Source organism: Neofelis nebulosa, chromosome 15 (genome assembly GCF_028018385.1).
Source record: "Neofelis nebulosa isolate mNeoNeb1 chromosome 15, mNeoNeb1.pri, whole genome shotgun sequence".
Lineage (NCBI taxonomy): Eukaryota > Metazoa > Chordata > Mammalia > Carnivora > Felidae > Neofelis > Neofelis nebulosa.
Window position 1 is genome coordinate 45,836,743 of NC_080796.1, and position 13,271 is coordinate 45,850,013.

The 13,271-nt window shown below is 38.0% G+C and overlaps 1 protein-coding gene across 1 annotated transcript in view; it reads right to left on the bottom strand.

Moving 5' to 3' along the window:
* Nucleotides 1-1,174: 1,174 nt before the first annotated feature.
* KIF14 (kinesin family member 14) overlaps nucleotides 1,175-13,271 on the bottom strand; it is a 56,935-nt gene continuing 44,838 nt past the window's right edge. Inside the window, exons 26-30 of the mRNA XM_058700513.1 lie at nucleotides 10,870-11,028; nucleotides 10,167-10,289; nucleotides 6,381-6,455; nucleotides 3,675-3,813; nucleotides 1,175-3,304 (exon numbers count right to left, since the gene is read on the bottom strand). Of these exons, the coding sequence (XP_058556496.1) occupies nucleotides 2,928-3,304; nucleotides 3,675-3,813; nucleotides 6,381-6,455; nucleotides 10,167-10,289; nucleotides 10,870-11,028 (873 nt within the window). The 3' untranslated portion in view covers nucleotides 1,175-2,927. The remainder of the gene's footprint in view (nucleotides 3,305-3,674; nucleotides 3,814-6,380; nucleotides 6,456-10,166; nucleotides 10,290-10,869; nucleotides 11,029-13,271) is intronic.

Sequence of the window (13,271 nt, forward strand, 5' to 3'; positions counted from 1 at the left end):
TCATGACCTGAGCCGAAGTCGGCCGCTTAACCGACTTAGCCACCCAGGCGCCCCCAGATCAACCTTCTCTTAACTGAACCACACTGACACCTTTCCCCCTCCTCTGTGATAAACGAATTCTTACTTTCCATATTCGCTAAAGCCACAAAATCATTATTGGCACATAGTTAGGCACTGCAAATTTAAAACTGCTAATTCCCAGGGCACCGGGGTGGCTGTCATTTGGGAGCCCAACTTCGGCTTGGGTCCCGATCTCATGGTTTGTGAATTCGAGCCCCGCATCAGCGTCACTGCTGTCAGTGCAGAGCCTGCTTCGGATCTGTCCCCCTCTCTTTCTGCCCTTCCCCTCCTTCTCAAAAATAAACATTAAAAAAATTAAAAGGCTAATTAGTTAACTAAACAATATTTTGCTATAACTTTCAGAAGGACCTCATGAAGGGCACACCTATGTCCTACTCTACCTTCCTAAAGGCTGGCGAGATCTTGTTTAGTCCTTTCATAATCACAGAACCTAATGGCAGATCTGTTTTCAAGTATGCCATGTTTAAAGCATTGGAGTACAACTCAGTACATGGGCAGAATATTGCAAGTGGCATAGGCTTGCACCAAACGTGATCCTGTATGCATCGTGACAAGGGCTTAGTTGCTAGTAATGGAAGGAGGGACAGACACTAACATTTACTAACAATCCACTACATGCCAGGACCTACTCCTACATTTTTCTCATTTAATGCTCAGGTAGGCTATGAGGAGGGGTAATACTTTTCTTGCTGCAAATGAGGAAACGGGTAAGAAGATAGCAAGCAACTTGTCTAAGGTCATACAGTTACTAAATAGCCTTGTTGGGATTCATACTCTAAATGAATGAAAAATGTGTCAAACTCCAAAGCTCATGCTCTTTCCACTACAGCACATGGGGATAAATCTATTCCAGACAACCAATTGCAAAGAGGCAGAGCAATGTCCAAAAAAAAAAAAAAAAAAAAAAAAAAATCCAAGTAGTTGTCCTAATATTTAGTATTTCCTAATTGTTTGATTTGAGATACCAGCATAAATATTATCACAGTTACAAACAAAACTATTAGGTAACTAGTATAACTATTATCAAGGCAGAGCTATTATAGTAAGTTTGAGTCAGAAATAAAGTAAATGAAGAAAACCAATAGACTAAAAATACCTTAGGCCAAGAGATAATTCTGAAGCCAACAAGATTAAAGGAATTCTCTTTATAACATTCTTATCAGTGCACATGATTCTATAGCAAATATATGTTTCATCATTCATTCAAATACTGCATAACAATTTACTTGAAAGTATAAATATATATATATATACATACGCAAAATTTTACAACACTAACAGATTTCTGACCAATGAACTTATGAGTTTAGAAAGCAGAGGGTAAAGATAAAGTACCAAACATTAAGATGAAAACTACTGTACTGATACTTTAGAAAATTCTTCAAAGAAGTACAACCTTCAAGAAAAGTTCTTTAATGTACATCTAAGCGATAAACTTTATAAAACTTGATCGCAAAAGTGCTACTTGGCAGAGCATTGACTATTAAAAGTATGTTTAGAACTTCAGAAAGAATGCAAGCTCAAATGCCAAACATAGAAGGAAAAAAAAAAAAAGAAAATGAAAGCAAAATTTGCTACTCTGCACCATTTGAAAGCACCTGGCAACACAGCACATGGTGTATTAACATTGTTCTGGCTACGATAACCGGTATTTATTTACAGTCTCTCCCTAACAAAGAAATGATCAAATTTACTTATGGTATTAACATCTGATTTTCACTAGTCGTGTCAAATGTGCAAGTGGTACCTGCAAGTGAAAAGGGCAAATGCAAGAATCAAGTTATTTACAAGAATTATTCTCAAGGAACTACTCGTTATCATCTAAGCAGAACCATTAGGTATCTTTCCAAATTACACATATGTGTGTGGTCAAAAACCTCAAGTCAGTTCCTTAATGAAAGATCCCAAAAGTAGAATATTCTCTTTATTACTTGATTGCAAATCAAAAGTGTTTTAAGCTGTGACATATAATAAAGATCTGTCATCTTTACCAAATCATGTACAAACTCTTTCATTATGTATTTAACAAAACAAGCATTATCAAGAAAAGGTCCAGCCTCTGATTTCCTAACCCCATTCAGTAAGTGTGATTCTGTCAATATTTAATAGGTTTTTAAATTATATTCATACAGCCCTCATTATGGAACAGAGATAACATAGTGAATTATTATGCCAGCAAGTCATATTAATATATAATCATACTATATTTAGGTAGCTACTTATAATTTGGAAAGAAAAGGAAACCATGCCTTGAACACACTATTCAAAATGGCAACCAGTTAACCTTTCAAGAAAAGAGTTTTAGATTTAACAATGTAAGTTACGTTGCCCTAGTTAAACACATTGGCAACTTGACCACAAACCTCATCCTAGCTACTTGCAGAGGAGAGAAGGCACAGGCACAAAGGTAGCTGATTGTTCACATGTTTCCACTCATGAGAAAATAACTTATAATAACTATAGTAACCATTTACAAACAAGCTAAAGAACCAACCAGAAATAGTATATCAATATTAAAAACAAACACTTAAAATTCAAGGCAATGAGAACTTGGAGAAGAGACCATTCACTTGTTTTCAAACTCCTAATTTCATTCTATTGCCACCATGTTCCAATACAGAAAATGTTTATTCGAAATTGTCTCAGAAACTTCTGAATGCACATTCTGAAATCAGGACTCCATGCTGCTTATGCTGTCCCTGCCCAGTGGAAGACCACCAACACACATGCACTTCTTTGAAACATTTATGCTGGTTTCCTGCTTTTTATATTCTATGTGAGGAAAATTGCCTGCCCAGTGTTCTCTCTCTTTGATGGATGGGCGTAAAGTGCCTACGTAGCAGAATTCATACCCACTGAATCCTACTGGGTGTGCTTTCCTCTGACGCCACTGCTGGGTATGAGCCATGGAGTTCATAGACACGCTTTGGTACACCTTTATTCCTCATGGAGTCAGTCCTACTTGATTTAGATTGTCGTCCTTCTTCTCCATTCTGATTACAAGCTTCCCAGGGTTTCAACAAATTAGGACTCTCTTCAGATTCAAAACAGAAGAGGAGTGACTTGACTAGAGACTCTAGCCCCCTGTGGCTGCCCTGAGGCATTCTCTTCTCACAGCTGTCAAGAGAAGCAGAGTGAATGCTGAAGTCATCATGAAAATCCTTGGTCAAGTTGCACAGACTTTCAACACAATTCTTGAGAAGATTTTTGTCACTGTGGCATCCTATGCAAGGAAAAGAAAAAGTTAATTAACCTTTTCATTTTGTATCATGTATTTATTACTGTTATATGACTGTAAATATCTTTTAGGTCAAAGTAACCCTATCAAGACAAATCTAAACTACTTAAGATTACTCAGTTTATCTGCTAACTAAGCACCTGGTTTTTTAGGATCTAATTATTTAGGCAATGTACTTATATATATTAAGTGGGAATGCAACCATTCAAGTTCTTATATTGGTAATTAATGTCAAGGACGTAGCATTAATTAGACTTGGATTCATGAATTAAACTAGAAATTAAAAGAACAGATGTCTGAGAGTCTTTATACTATAAAATTTTGATTAATTACAAATTCCATCTGGAGCATATACCTCTCAGTGCAGAAATAATAATTTGAATAGTTTGCTCTAAGCAATGTTTTAACTTCAAGAATTTTGGAGCAAGATTAACCATCTTCTTCAAATCTTGGTATCCAGAATTTTCTTGTTGTAGTTCGCTTCTGAAACTTTTCTGTAAATAAAATTAATATTTTTAAAACCACACAATAGACTACATGACAGTAAAGCTTACTCAAAATGATTTTAATCACCAGAATCTTATGTTCAAGAAAGAGTTACTTTCCTCACGAATGCTTAATTCTGTTTCCACAAGCAAGACCAAATACAATATTAATAATTACTGTTTTCAAAAGAAATAAGAATTTTATTTTTTTAATTAAAAAAAGTTGGTTTTTAATTTTTTTTTTTTTTTTTTTTTTTTGAGAGAGAGAGAGACAGAGAGACAGAGACGGAGCATGAATGGGGGAGGGGCAGAGAGAGAAGGAAACAGAATCCAAAGCAGGCTTCTGGGCTCTGAGCCGTCAGCACAGAGCCTGATGCAGGGTTGAACTCACAAACCAAGAGATCATGGCCTGAGCAGAAGTCAGACACCTAACCAACTGAGCCACCCAGGTATCCTCCACAAAAAAAGTTTTTTTTAAGTAAGCTCTACACCCAATGTAGGGCTTGAACTCGTGACACTGAGATCAAGTCACATGCCCGACCGAATGGGCCAGCCAGGTACCCCAAGTATTTTAAATTAATTTTAAATCAAAATCCAGTCATCCTATTACATGGGAATGAAATAAAACCTTAGTACCCTTTATTACCCAATATCATAAACGATAAATTTATTTAATTTTTTAGAGTTCAACTTAGTATCTCCTATTTATTTTTATTTAAGTAAAAATTTTTAGGACATAGATATTTCCCTCCTTTTTAACACATTGATTATATACTTAGTTTATATTTTTCTATTTACTTGTCATATGAAAATAATTTGTCTAATTCACCTATATTTTAAAATCTTTAAGCATATTATTAAACACATTTTTCTAACCTTTAATGTACTTTACTGTTTTTCTTTATTTTTTTAATTTTATTTTTTATTTTTTAAAATTTACATCCAAATTAGTTAGCATATAGTGCAACAATGATTTCAGGAGTAGATTCCTTAGTGCCCCTTACCCATTTAGAACATCCCCCCTCCCACAACCCCTCCAGTAACTTCAGTTTGTTCTCCATATTTATGAGTCTGTTCTGTTTTGTCCCCCTCCCTGTTTTTATATGATTTTTGTTTCCTTTCCCTTATGTTCATCTGTTTTGTCTCTTAAAGTCCTCATATGAGTGAAGTCATATGATATTTGTCTTTCTATGACTAATTTCACTTAGCATAATACCCTCCAGTTCCATCCATGTAGTTGCACATGGCAAGATTTCATTCTTTTTGATTTCCGAGTAATACTCCATTGTATATATATACCACATCTTCTTTTTTTTTTTTTTTTTTTTTTTAATTTTTTTTTTTTTTCAACGTTTTTTATTTATTTTTGGGACAGAGAGAGAAAGAGCATGAACGGGGGAGGGTCAGAGAGAGAGGGAGACACAGAATCGGAAACAGGCTCCAGGCTCCGAGCCATCAGCCCAGAGCCTGACGCGGGGCTCGAACTCACGGACCGCGAGATCGTGACCTGGCTGAAGTCGGACGCTTAACCGACTGCGCCACCCAGGCGCCCGTACCACATCTTCTTTATCCGTTCATCCATCGATGGACATTTGGGCTCTTTCCACACTTTGGCTATTGTTGATAGTGCTGCTATAAACATGGGGGTGCATGTGTCCCTTCGAAACAGCATGCCTGTATCCCGTGGATAAATACCTAGTAGTGCAATTGCTGGGTTGTAGGGTGGTTCTAAATTTTTAGTTTTTTGAGGAACCTCCATACTGTTTTCCAGAGTGGCTGCACCAGCTTGCATTCCCATAAACAAAATTTTTTAAAGTTTATTTATTTTGAGAGAGAGAGAGAGAGAGAGAGAGAGAGAGAAGGATGGGGGGAGGGACAGAGAGGGAGGGAGAATGAGAATCCCAAGCAAGCTCTGTGCTATCAGCCTGGAGCCTGACAGGGGCTCACTAGGTCTCAGGAACCATGAGATCGTGACCTGAGCCAAAATCAAGAATTGGATGCTTAACCTGCTGAGCCACCCAGGCGCCCCTATTAAACACAATTTTTCAGCCAATGACTATCTCAGCAAAAGCTGACAGTTACTAAACTAAGAAATAGATAAAATACATCAATATTAATCAATTTCTATACAATATCTTATGTATTACTAAAACAAATAAGTTATGACATCCAAGAGGAAGTAGCTAGGGAGCTACTGTACGTGCTTCAACTAAACATGCACAAAGGAATTATCTGGCTAAGGATAAAAACAGAAGTAGGGGCACCTGGGTGGCTCAGTTGGTTGAGCATCTGACTTCAGCTCAGGTCATGATCTCATGGTCCGTGAGCTCGAGCCCCGCGTCAGGCTCTGTGCTGAGGGCTCAGAACCTGGAACCTGCTTCAGATTCTACGTCTCCCTCTCTCTCTGCCCCTCCCCTGCTCACACTCTGTCTCTCTCTCTCTCTCAAAAATAAATAAACATTAAAAAAAAATTTTTAAAACATAAATAAACATATCATATCTACACTTAAACCAAATGAAATGATAAAATACACCAAGGAAAAGTAAACACAAAAACAATTTAAAGCTTCTCTTACTGTTTTCCACTCAGCAAAGATGTTTTCAAGAGATCCAATCAATCCCATGGCATTAGCTTTCATCTGTTTGGTAACCTATAGAGAATGTTAACATATTTTATTATACAAATAATTATTTAGAAGTTTAGAAATCCTAGAATTCTATGGGACAAGACAGGGAAGAATTTTCGTCTATGAAGACAAAAGACTCGAGTTCTTTTATTGGGACTATAATTAAACAACTGGGGTACCTAAATCATGTGAGCAAAATTTCTTTCAAAATAAATTGCATATTGATTCTACATTAAATATAGATACCCTCTGAAGTTTGTTATAATAATAGCATTTTGCCTTATATTTAAATATTTATAGGAATGAAATTTCCAAGACTTCCCTTGGAAGAGTATAACTAATATAAAGCAAATATTATGCTCTAAGAACTACAAATACATTTCCCCAGTTTTATTAAAATATATTTGACAACTAACATTGGATTAGTTTAAGGTGTACAACATGATCCCGTATACTGCAAAACGACCACCATAGTGAGTTTAGTTAACATTCATTACCTCATATAGTTACAATCCTTTTTCTTGTGATGAGAACTTTTAAGATCTATTCTCTTAGCAACATTCAAATACCCAATATAGTAGTACTGTTAACTATAGTCACTGTGCTGCATTTTACATCCCCAGGACTTACCTTATAACTGGAAGTTGGTACTTTTGGACCACCTGCACCCATTTCCCCATCCCCACCCTCTGACTGGTAACCGCTAGTCTGTTCTGTTTCTATGATTTAAGCTTTATTTTTAGATTCCACATATAAATGAGATCATATAATACTTGTCTTCCTGTGTCCAAGTTATTCCACTTACATGTTTTATTATTTGCTTCTCCATTACAGCCCTATGCTGCATATGCAATTGTCCTCCTTTTACAAATAAGAAAACAGATCCCGCGCTCCTACGACTCAGAGCCAGGGCCGGAACCCCAGTGTAAATTCTAAGCCTTTGCTTTTGTGCTGCTCAATGCTGCCCCCTAAGGTGTCTTCTCACTTAATTTCTGCCAGGGGATTCTATTTTAAGAATTTAATTGGCTTTACCCACACAGCTCTTCCCTAGGTCTTAGATTTCCTGTATCTGGTTGAAAACAAAATCTTTTTTCCCCTTGACTCCAGCTTTACAATTATAACTCCTATGCCTTATGTTTGAGCCTATTTTCTATTTCTTTAGATTCTTTGCTTTCCTGCCATAGGTTCTTGAGTTTTAACTTCTAAGAATACGATAAGCTAAAACCCCACCACGACTAAATAAATAGCTGTGGCATACCACAGAGAGAAAATGAGAGGAAGGGAGGTAGAGGTCTGCATGAAATGCAGATAATATGAATTTTATGCAAGATGGGCCTGACTCATTTGCTGTTTATTTCCTCAAAACAATAGCAAAGCTAACATCCACACCCTGCTTTGCTACTTGCTGTGCACATTCACATGCATTACTTCATCTCTGCTTTTCATTAACTTATTCTATAGCCTCTTGCACTTACTGCCAGCAGACATTCAATCTGCAAACAGTGATAGTGTTTTAGTGATAAATGTGCTGCTGAGCAAAACCAAGCTGAAGATGTCAGCAGTGGCCAGTAGGAGTCCACTTTCTTCAAAGTTGCATTATAGAACTGAAATCAGCCTCATGTCTCCTACAATATGATTAGACCCAGATATCTTGATCTAGTGACAAAATGAGCTCCTTTTGGATGAGTTTTTATTTTAAAAACAAAATAAAAGCACAAAGTGAGAGAGGCAAACATCCACAGAGAGTAAGACCAAGCGAGCTGAGGAACCTGACTGGCCTGGCACATAATCCTCAGAACAATTTTACAAAGTACCTATGATCATCTTCACATTTTAAATGAACAAGTGGGGCTCAGGCAAGCAGCTCAAAGCTACACAGGAAGTGGGAGAGCAACTTAATGTTCAGGGTCTTTTTCCAGTTCTGAGACGGTTCGGACAGTGATTAACCTATAAAGCCCTTTAGTCTGAGGAAAGGAATGGAGATCCCCTCTGGCTTACATGGAAAGTTTCCCCCCAGAAAGATAAGCTAGACATACATTAATGAAAAAAAAAAAATTAACTTACTCTATGCCTTCCTGGAAACAACTAGCCAGAGGGGTGGAAGCTAACAGTCTTCCGCTGGATTTACTTCCCTAGGTAAATCAATATGTATGTAAATGATATCCCTCCTAAGGGGGATGATCTCAGGAACCAAAACATCCCCAGGGAGCTCCATCCCAGCTGACTGACTCCAGAAAAAGAAAGGGAATGGGCAGAGATGGTTTTAATAAGAAGTTGTTACAATGTGACTGCTGAATAGACACTCTGAAACTCACTGTGGTAAGATTTGAACTTACCTTCTGAATCCCCAATTCATTACTAGTAACTCTCAGTGAAGAAAATTAGTGCCTGAACAATGGCTTACAAAACTTATTTAGTTAGCGTTCTGAGCTTCGGAGTCAGGTGGGTAGAATATAAAACCCTGGCTCGAGACTGGACAAGGTTCTCCAGCTCAGTGAAACACACAGGAAGATGAGTAATTCCTACCTTGCAAGTGGGGAGGTTCACCACTATTACACATAAAGCACCCGTCCTGTAATTGTCACTGAGAGATGATTTAATAAGTGACTTAATAAATTTAATAAATAATGTCACAACCTAGGACATAGGTATTATTACATAGGACACGTGAGGAAACAGAGTCAGAGCACTGACTTGATGAATGATTGCTGGAAAATAACAGAGACAGGTTTTAACCACAGTGCCACCTCTAAGACAGCATTGTTTTTATGCTTTCATGTTGGTTAGCTGGAGGAGGTGGGGAGGAAGCATATTTTAGGAAGTCACTCAAATCTGTGTTGGTTCTGTGTCTTAATATGAAATAACAGAGGTGAACGCCTCTGTCAAAATATTTAGTTTAAAATATTGGATCAATAAATGGTAGTTTCTATTCTTTTTTTTTAATGTTTATCTTTATTTTTGAGACAAAGACAGAGCATGAGCAGGGGAGAGGCAGAGAGAGAGGGAGACACCGAATCGGAAGCAGGCTCCAGGCTCTGAGCTGTCAGCATGGAGCCCGATGCGGGGCTCCAACTCGTCAACTGAGAGATCATGACCTGAGCCCAAGTCGGACGCTCAACCGACTGAGCCACCCAGGTGCCCGGGTAGTTTCTATTCTTAAGTGGACAAGTAGAGACCTAACCAAAGAGCAAGAAGAAAAAGACAAGCAGAAAGTGAACACTAGGTGTCAGCGCCACACTCCATTCTGCTCTGGAGTGTATCCACAGGCTGAATTTTCATGGATAATAACTGACAAAATTATACAACAGAGGCTGCAGTAACTCAAGAGTAACTTGGGAAAATATCACCATGACATAATGATAGCATCAGCCTTTTCAATAAAATAATTATTCAACACAAGTTAAAATACATAAATCTATAAGAATCCAATTTATTGAACTAATTTTTAAAAAATTTTTTTGGTGTTTATTCATTTTTTGAGGGACAGAGAGACAGAGTGCAAGTGGGGGAGGGGCAGAGAGAGAGGGAGACACAGAATCTGAAACAGGCTCCAAGCTCTGAGCTGTCAGCACAGAGCCCGACGCGGGGCTCGAACTCACGGACCGTGAGATCATGACCTGAGCTGAAGTCGGACACTTAACCGACTGAGCCACCCAGATGCCCCAGAACTAATTTTTTTAAATCACCTTTACAGACCATCTGGTACTATGTAGAATGTTCTTTCATTCCTCTTACCTCATTTTGGGTACACTGCCTTAAGAGTCCATGCTGAAGTTCTTTTGCTTTTTCTAGTCCAGAATCTAATAGAATCTTCACTCCTAAGCCTACACCATCACAAAGAGCATCCATGAAATCCTCCTAGAAAAAGTTTTTAAGCATTAACTGGAAAACTCAGGTTTTACATTTTTTAAAAAATTATCAAACAACTAATTTTATTTTCTGCTTATTGTAGGATTATAATAAGTTCCAAGTTTATTAAATTCAACTAAAGCTGGAATAAGATCTAACAGTCTATAAGAAAGGTAGCAAACCTGTAATTTAGCATTCCACATACAACATGCTATAAACAATGTCTGTCATCTTAGACAGGACAATACATTCCTAGAACACAGTAACATTCTATTACTATGTTTTCAATGGCATGAAAACTTAAAGCAAGCAAACACAAATTTTCTAGAATTATAGAGTTCTTCATATGTTCATTGGCTAAGTAGGTGGCTATCATGAAAGCAAAGATCCAAAAAGTAAAATGAGGATTTCAGAATTATCCAGTACATTTAGCCAACTTAGATTGAAACCGTTTTAAATTATATTGCTAAACTATTAAAAGTATGAGCTATTTTCAAATAAAAACAACTTATCATGTTTAGTGATACTATTATCAGGAGTCTACTGTTCCCTCAGATGAAGTCTTTCAAAACTAATGTTACCAAATTACCTGAACACTGGTAGCCTTATTGCTACTGTTTTCCAGAAAATGTAGCTCGCTCCCTTTAAGAACTGCTAACTGTCCCACATACTTCACAGCTTGTTGTACAATTTGGACTATTTTGTTTTGAGCTTCTTTTACCATTGATGAGATATCTGAACAGCATCCCTATAAAATAAAAATGGACCAGTACATAAGATACATGAGATTACACAGGGTGGTAAAGACAAGAAAAGCAATTTGAAGAAAACAAATTCTGCATTTATCGATATGGTGACTATGCTTCATAAAAATCTCAGAGCCAGAAAACATGCAACCCTATAGCTCCTAACGAGGATAAAATGACTAGGATATAGTCTCTACCCTCAAAGACCTTATACACTAATAGGAGACATAAGACAAGCATGCAGTTAACTAATATAAGAAAGAAGTGATAAGTGAAAGTCCCCCACCCCCCAAGAAGGAACAAAACCATGGCGCTTTTGCCTTTGAACTTTTCCTGTCCCGGGAGCCATCTGACAGATGGTGGGCAAAGATATTTTCTTTTATCAGGGGAGAAGGAAGAAGAAAGGGAAGGAAAAGGGGGAGAAGACCACCCTCCAAACAAAAGGCTTCTCCTGCACCAGAGTGCACATGACCAACGAGGAGGTGTTCCCCGAGCTTTTCTTTCTGTTACCTGCCAACTACAGTGATTCTCTTCAAAATACTTCTCTTGGCCTGCTTTCTGGGACATGCTTATAATACTGCTAAAAGGTAAGACTTCTCACACCATACTTAGCTAGTAAGCGTAGTCACTAAATTCAGTTGTGCCAACGTAACGCAAGTGTCTCCTGAGCTCCGTCTAACTTCCCCTCCAGGTCACCTGTTCTCTCCATCCTCAATTCCTATAAAACATTTCCCATAGAGCTGTAGGTCGCAACCCCTAAGTTCAGAGTGGTCTTGCCAGAGAATGAAAAGAAGGAAAGAAACTACCCACCAGTTGCTCTAATAGGTACCTTCTTATCACATCCATCCATCTGATCCTCATGGCAATCTTGCCAGACAGGCCTTATTTTTATTTTCCCGGTGACAAAATGGGAGACTCAAAAAGTGAAGCAGCTTGCCCAAGGACACAGAACTAATTCAGCATGGGTTCAAACACTGGTTTTCCAAATGCCAATAGTGGTTTTTTTGTTTTGTTTTGTTTTTTTCTGTTCCTGAACTGCCTCTCAAACCTAAGAGCCAACTAAGACTAAGTATATCTCAAACTCTCTTTTCCACCACAGACCACCCCTCTGCTAGCTTCCTCTTCCAGGCTCAAGCATAAGTCAGATCCTCAGGTTTTGGCTCCCCAGCTTTGCTCTCTGGCCAGCCTTCCCTTTCATCTTCATGGCCCTGTGCTCAGAGCATCTTCTTCACCTAATACTTCACCCACACCTGTTTGCAGTCCACCTGTCTGTCGTAGGGTCATTCTGTTTCCTCACCACTTATATCCCAAGTGATCCTTCATCCAGTGTGAATTTTTCATTACCTCAATAACAAGTGTCCAAACAAGCAGCTATCGTATGATGAGTCCTTGTGAAAAAAGACCCACTGTCCCTCTAACTACCCAAAGCTTACTCTGCCCAATGAGGTATGCAGGCCTGTAAATATGATATATTAAAGGGCATAACAGGTGAAGTACAGGCCTAACAGAAAAACAAATAAGAGAAATGTCTAACCAAGTCATGGGGAGACCCAGAAAGACCTCCTAGGGGAGAATAATGGATAATTAAAAATAAACATTTGATTTCAATTTGACTAGATTACTCAACCAAATAAACATTTCCAAATCCTATCAATAAATAAATAGCCCACTCAGGAAGTATTTGATACAACTAACCTTCTACTACAATAGTAGAATGTAGAAAGTCTCTTGGTGGGCGCTACAACATAAGATTTGTTCAAATATTGTAGAACATTTTGTCAAGAAGCCAAGTTACCCATTTTAAAAAGTGAAACCTATCCCCTTTGGTATTTTCATAACTACTTCCCTCAGACAGTCACGGAATTCTTAGGGAAGAGTTCACTGATATGGCAGATGACTAGGTATTAACCAGTACCAAATTCTCTACTTCTTCCATGGTAATAGAACTCTTGATTTTTCACTAGGTACACAGCTGTCCAGAATAAAAAATAATTTCCCAATTATACTTGTGGCTAGATGTGGTCATGTAATGAAGTCCTGGCCAAAGACTTATAAAGAGAAATGCCATATGGAAATTTCTAGAACCTACCCTTAAAAGAAGGCCCATTTGGCCTTTCCCTTCTTTGTCACTTTTTTCATCCTGCTGCACTGAATTCAGACAGAGCTCCACCACTAGGGTGGATCACGAAATAAAGGGCATGCATGAGGCTTGGCAGAGGGTACATTAGAAGGAGCTTAGCTCTCA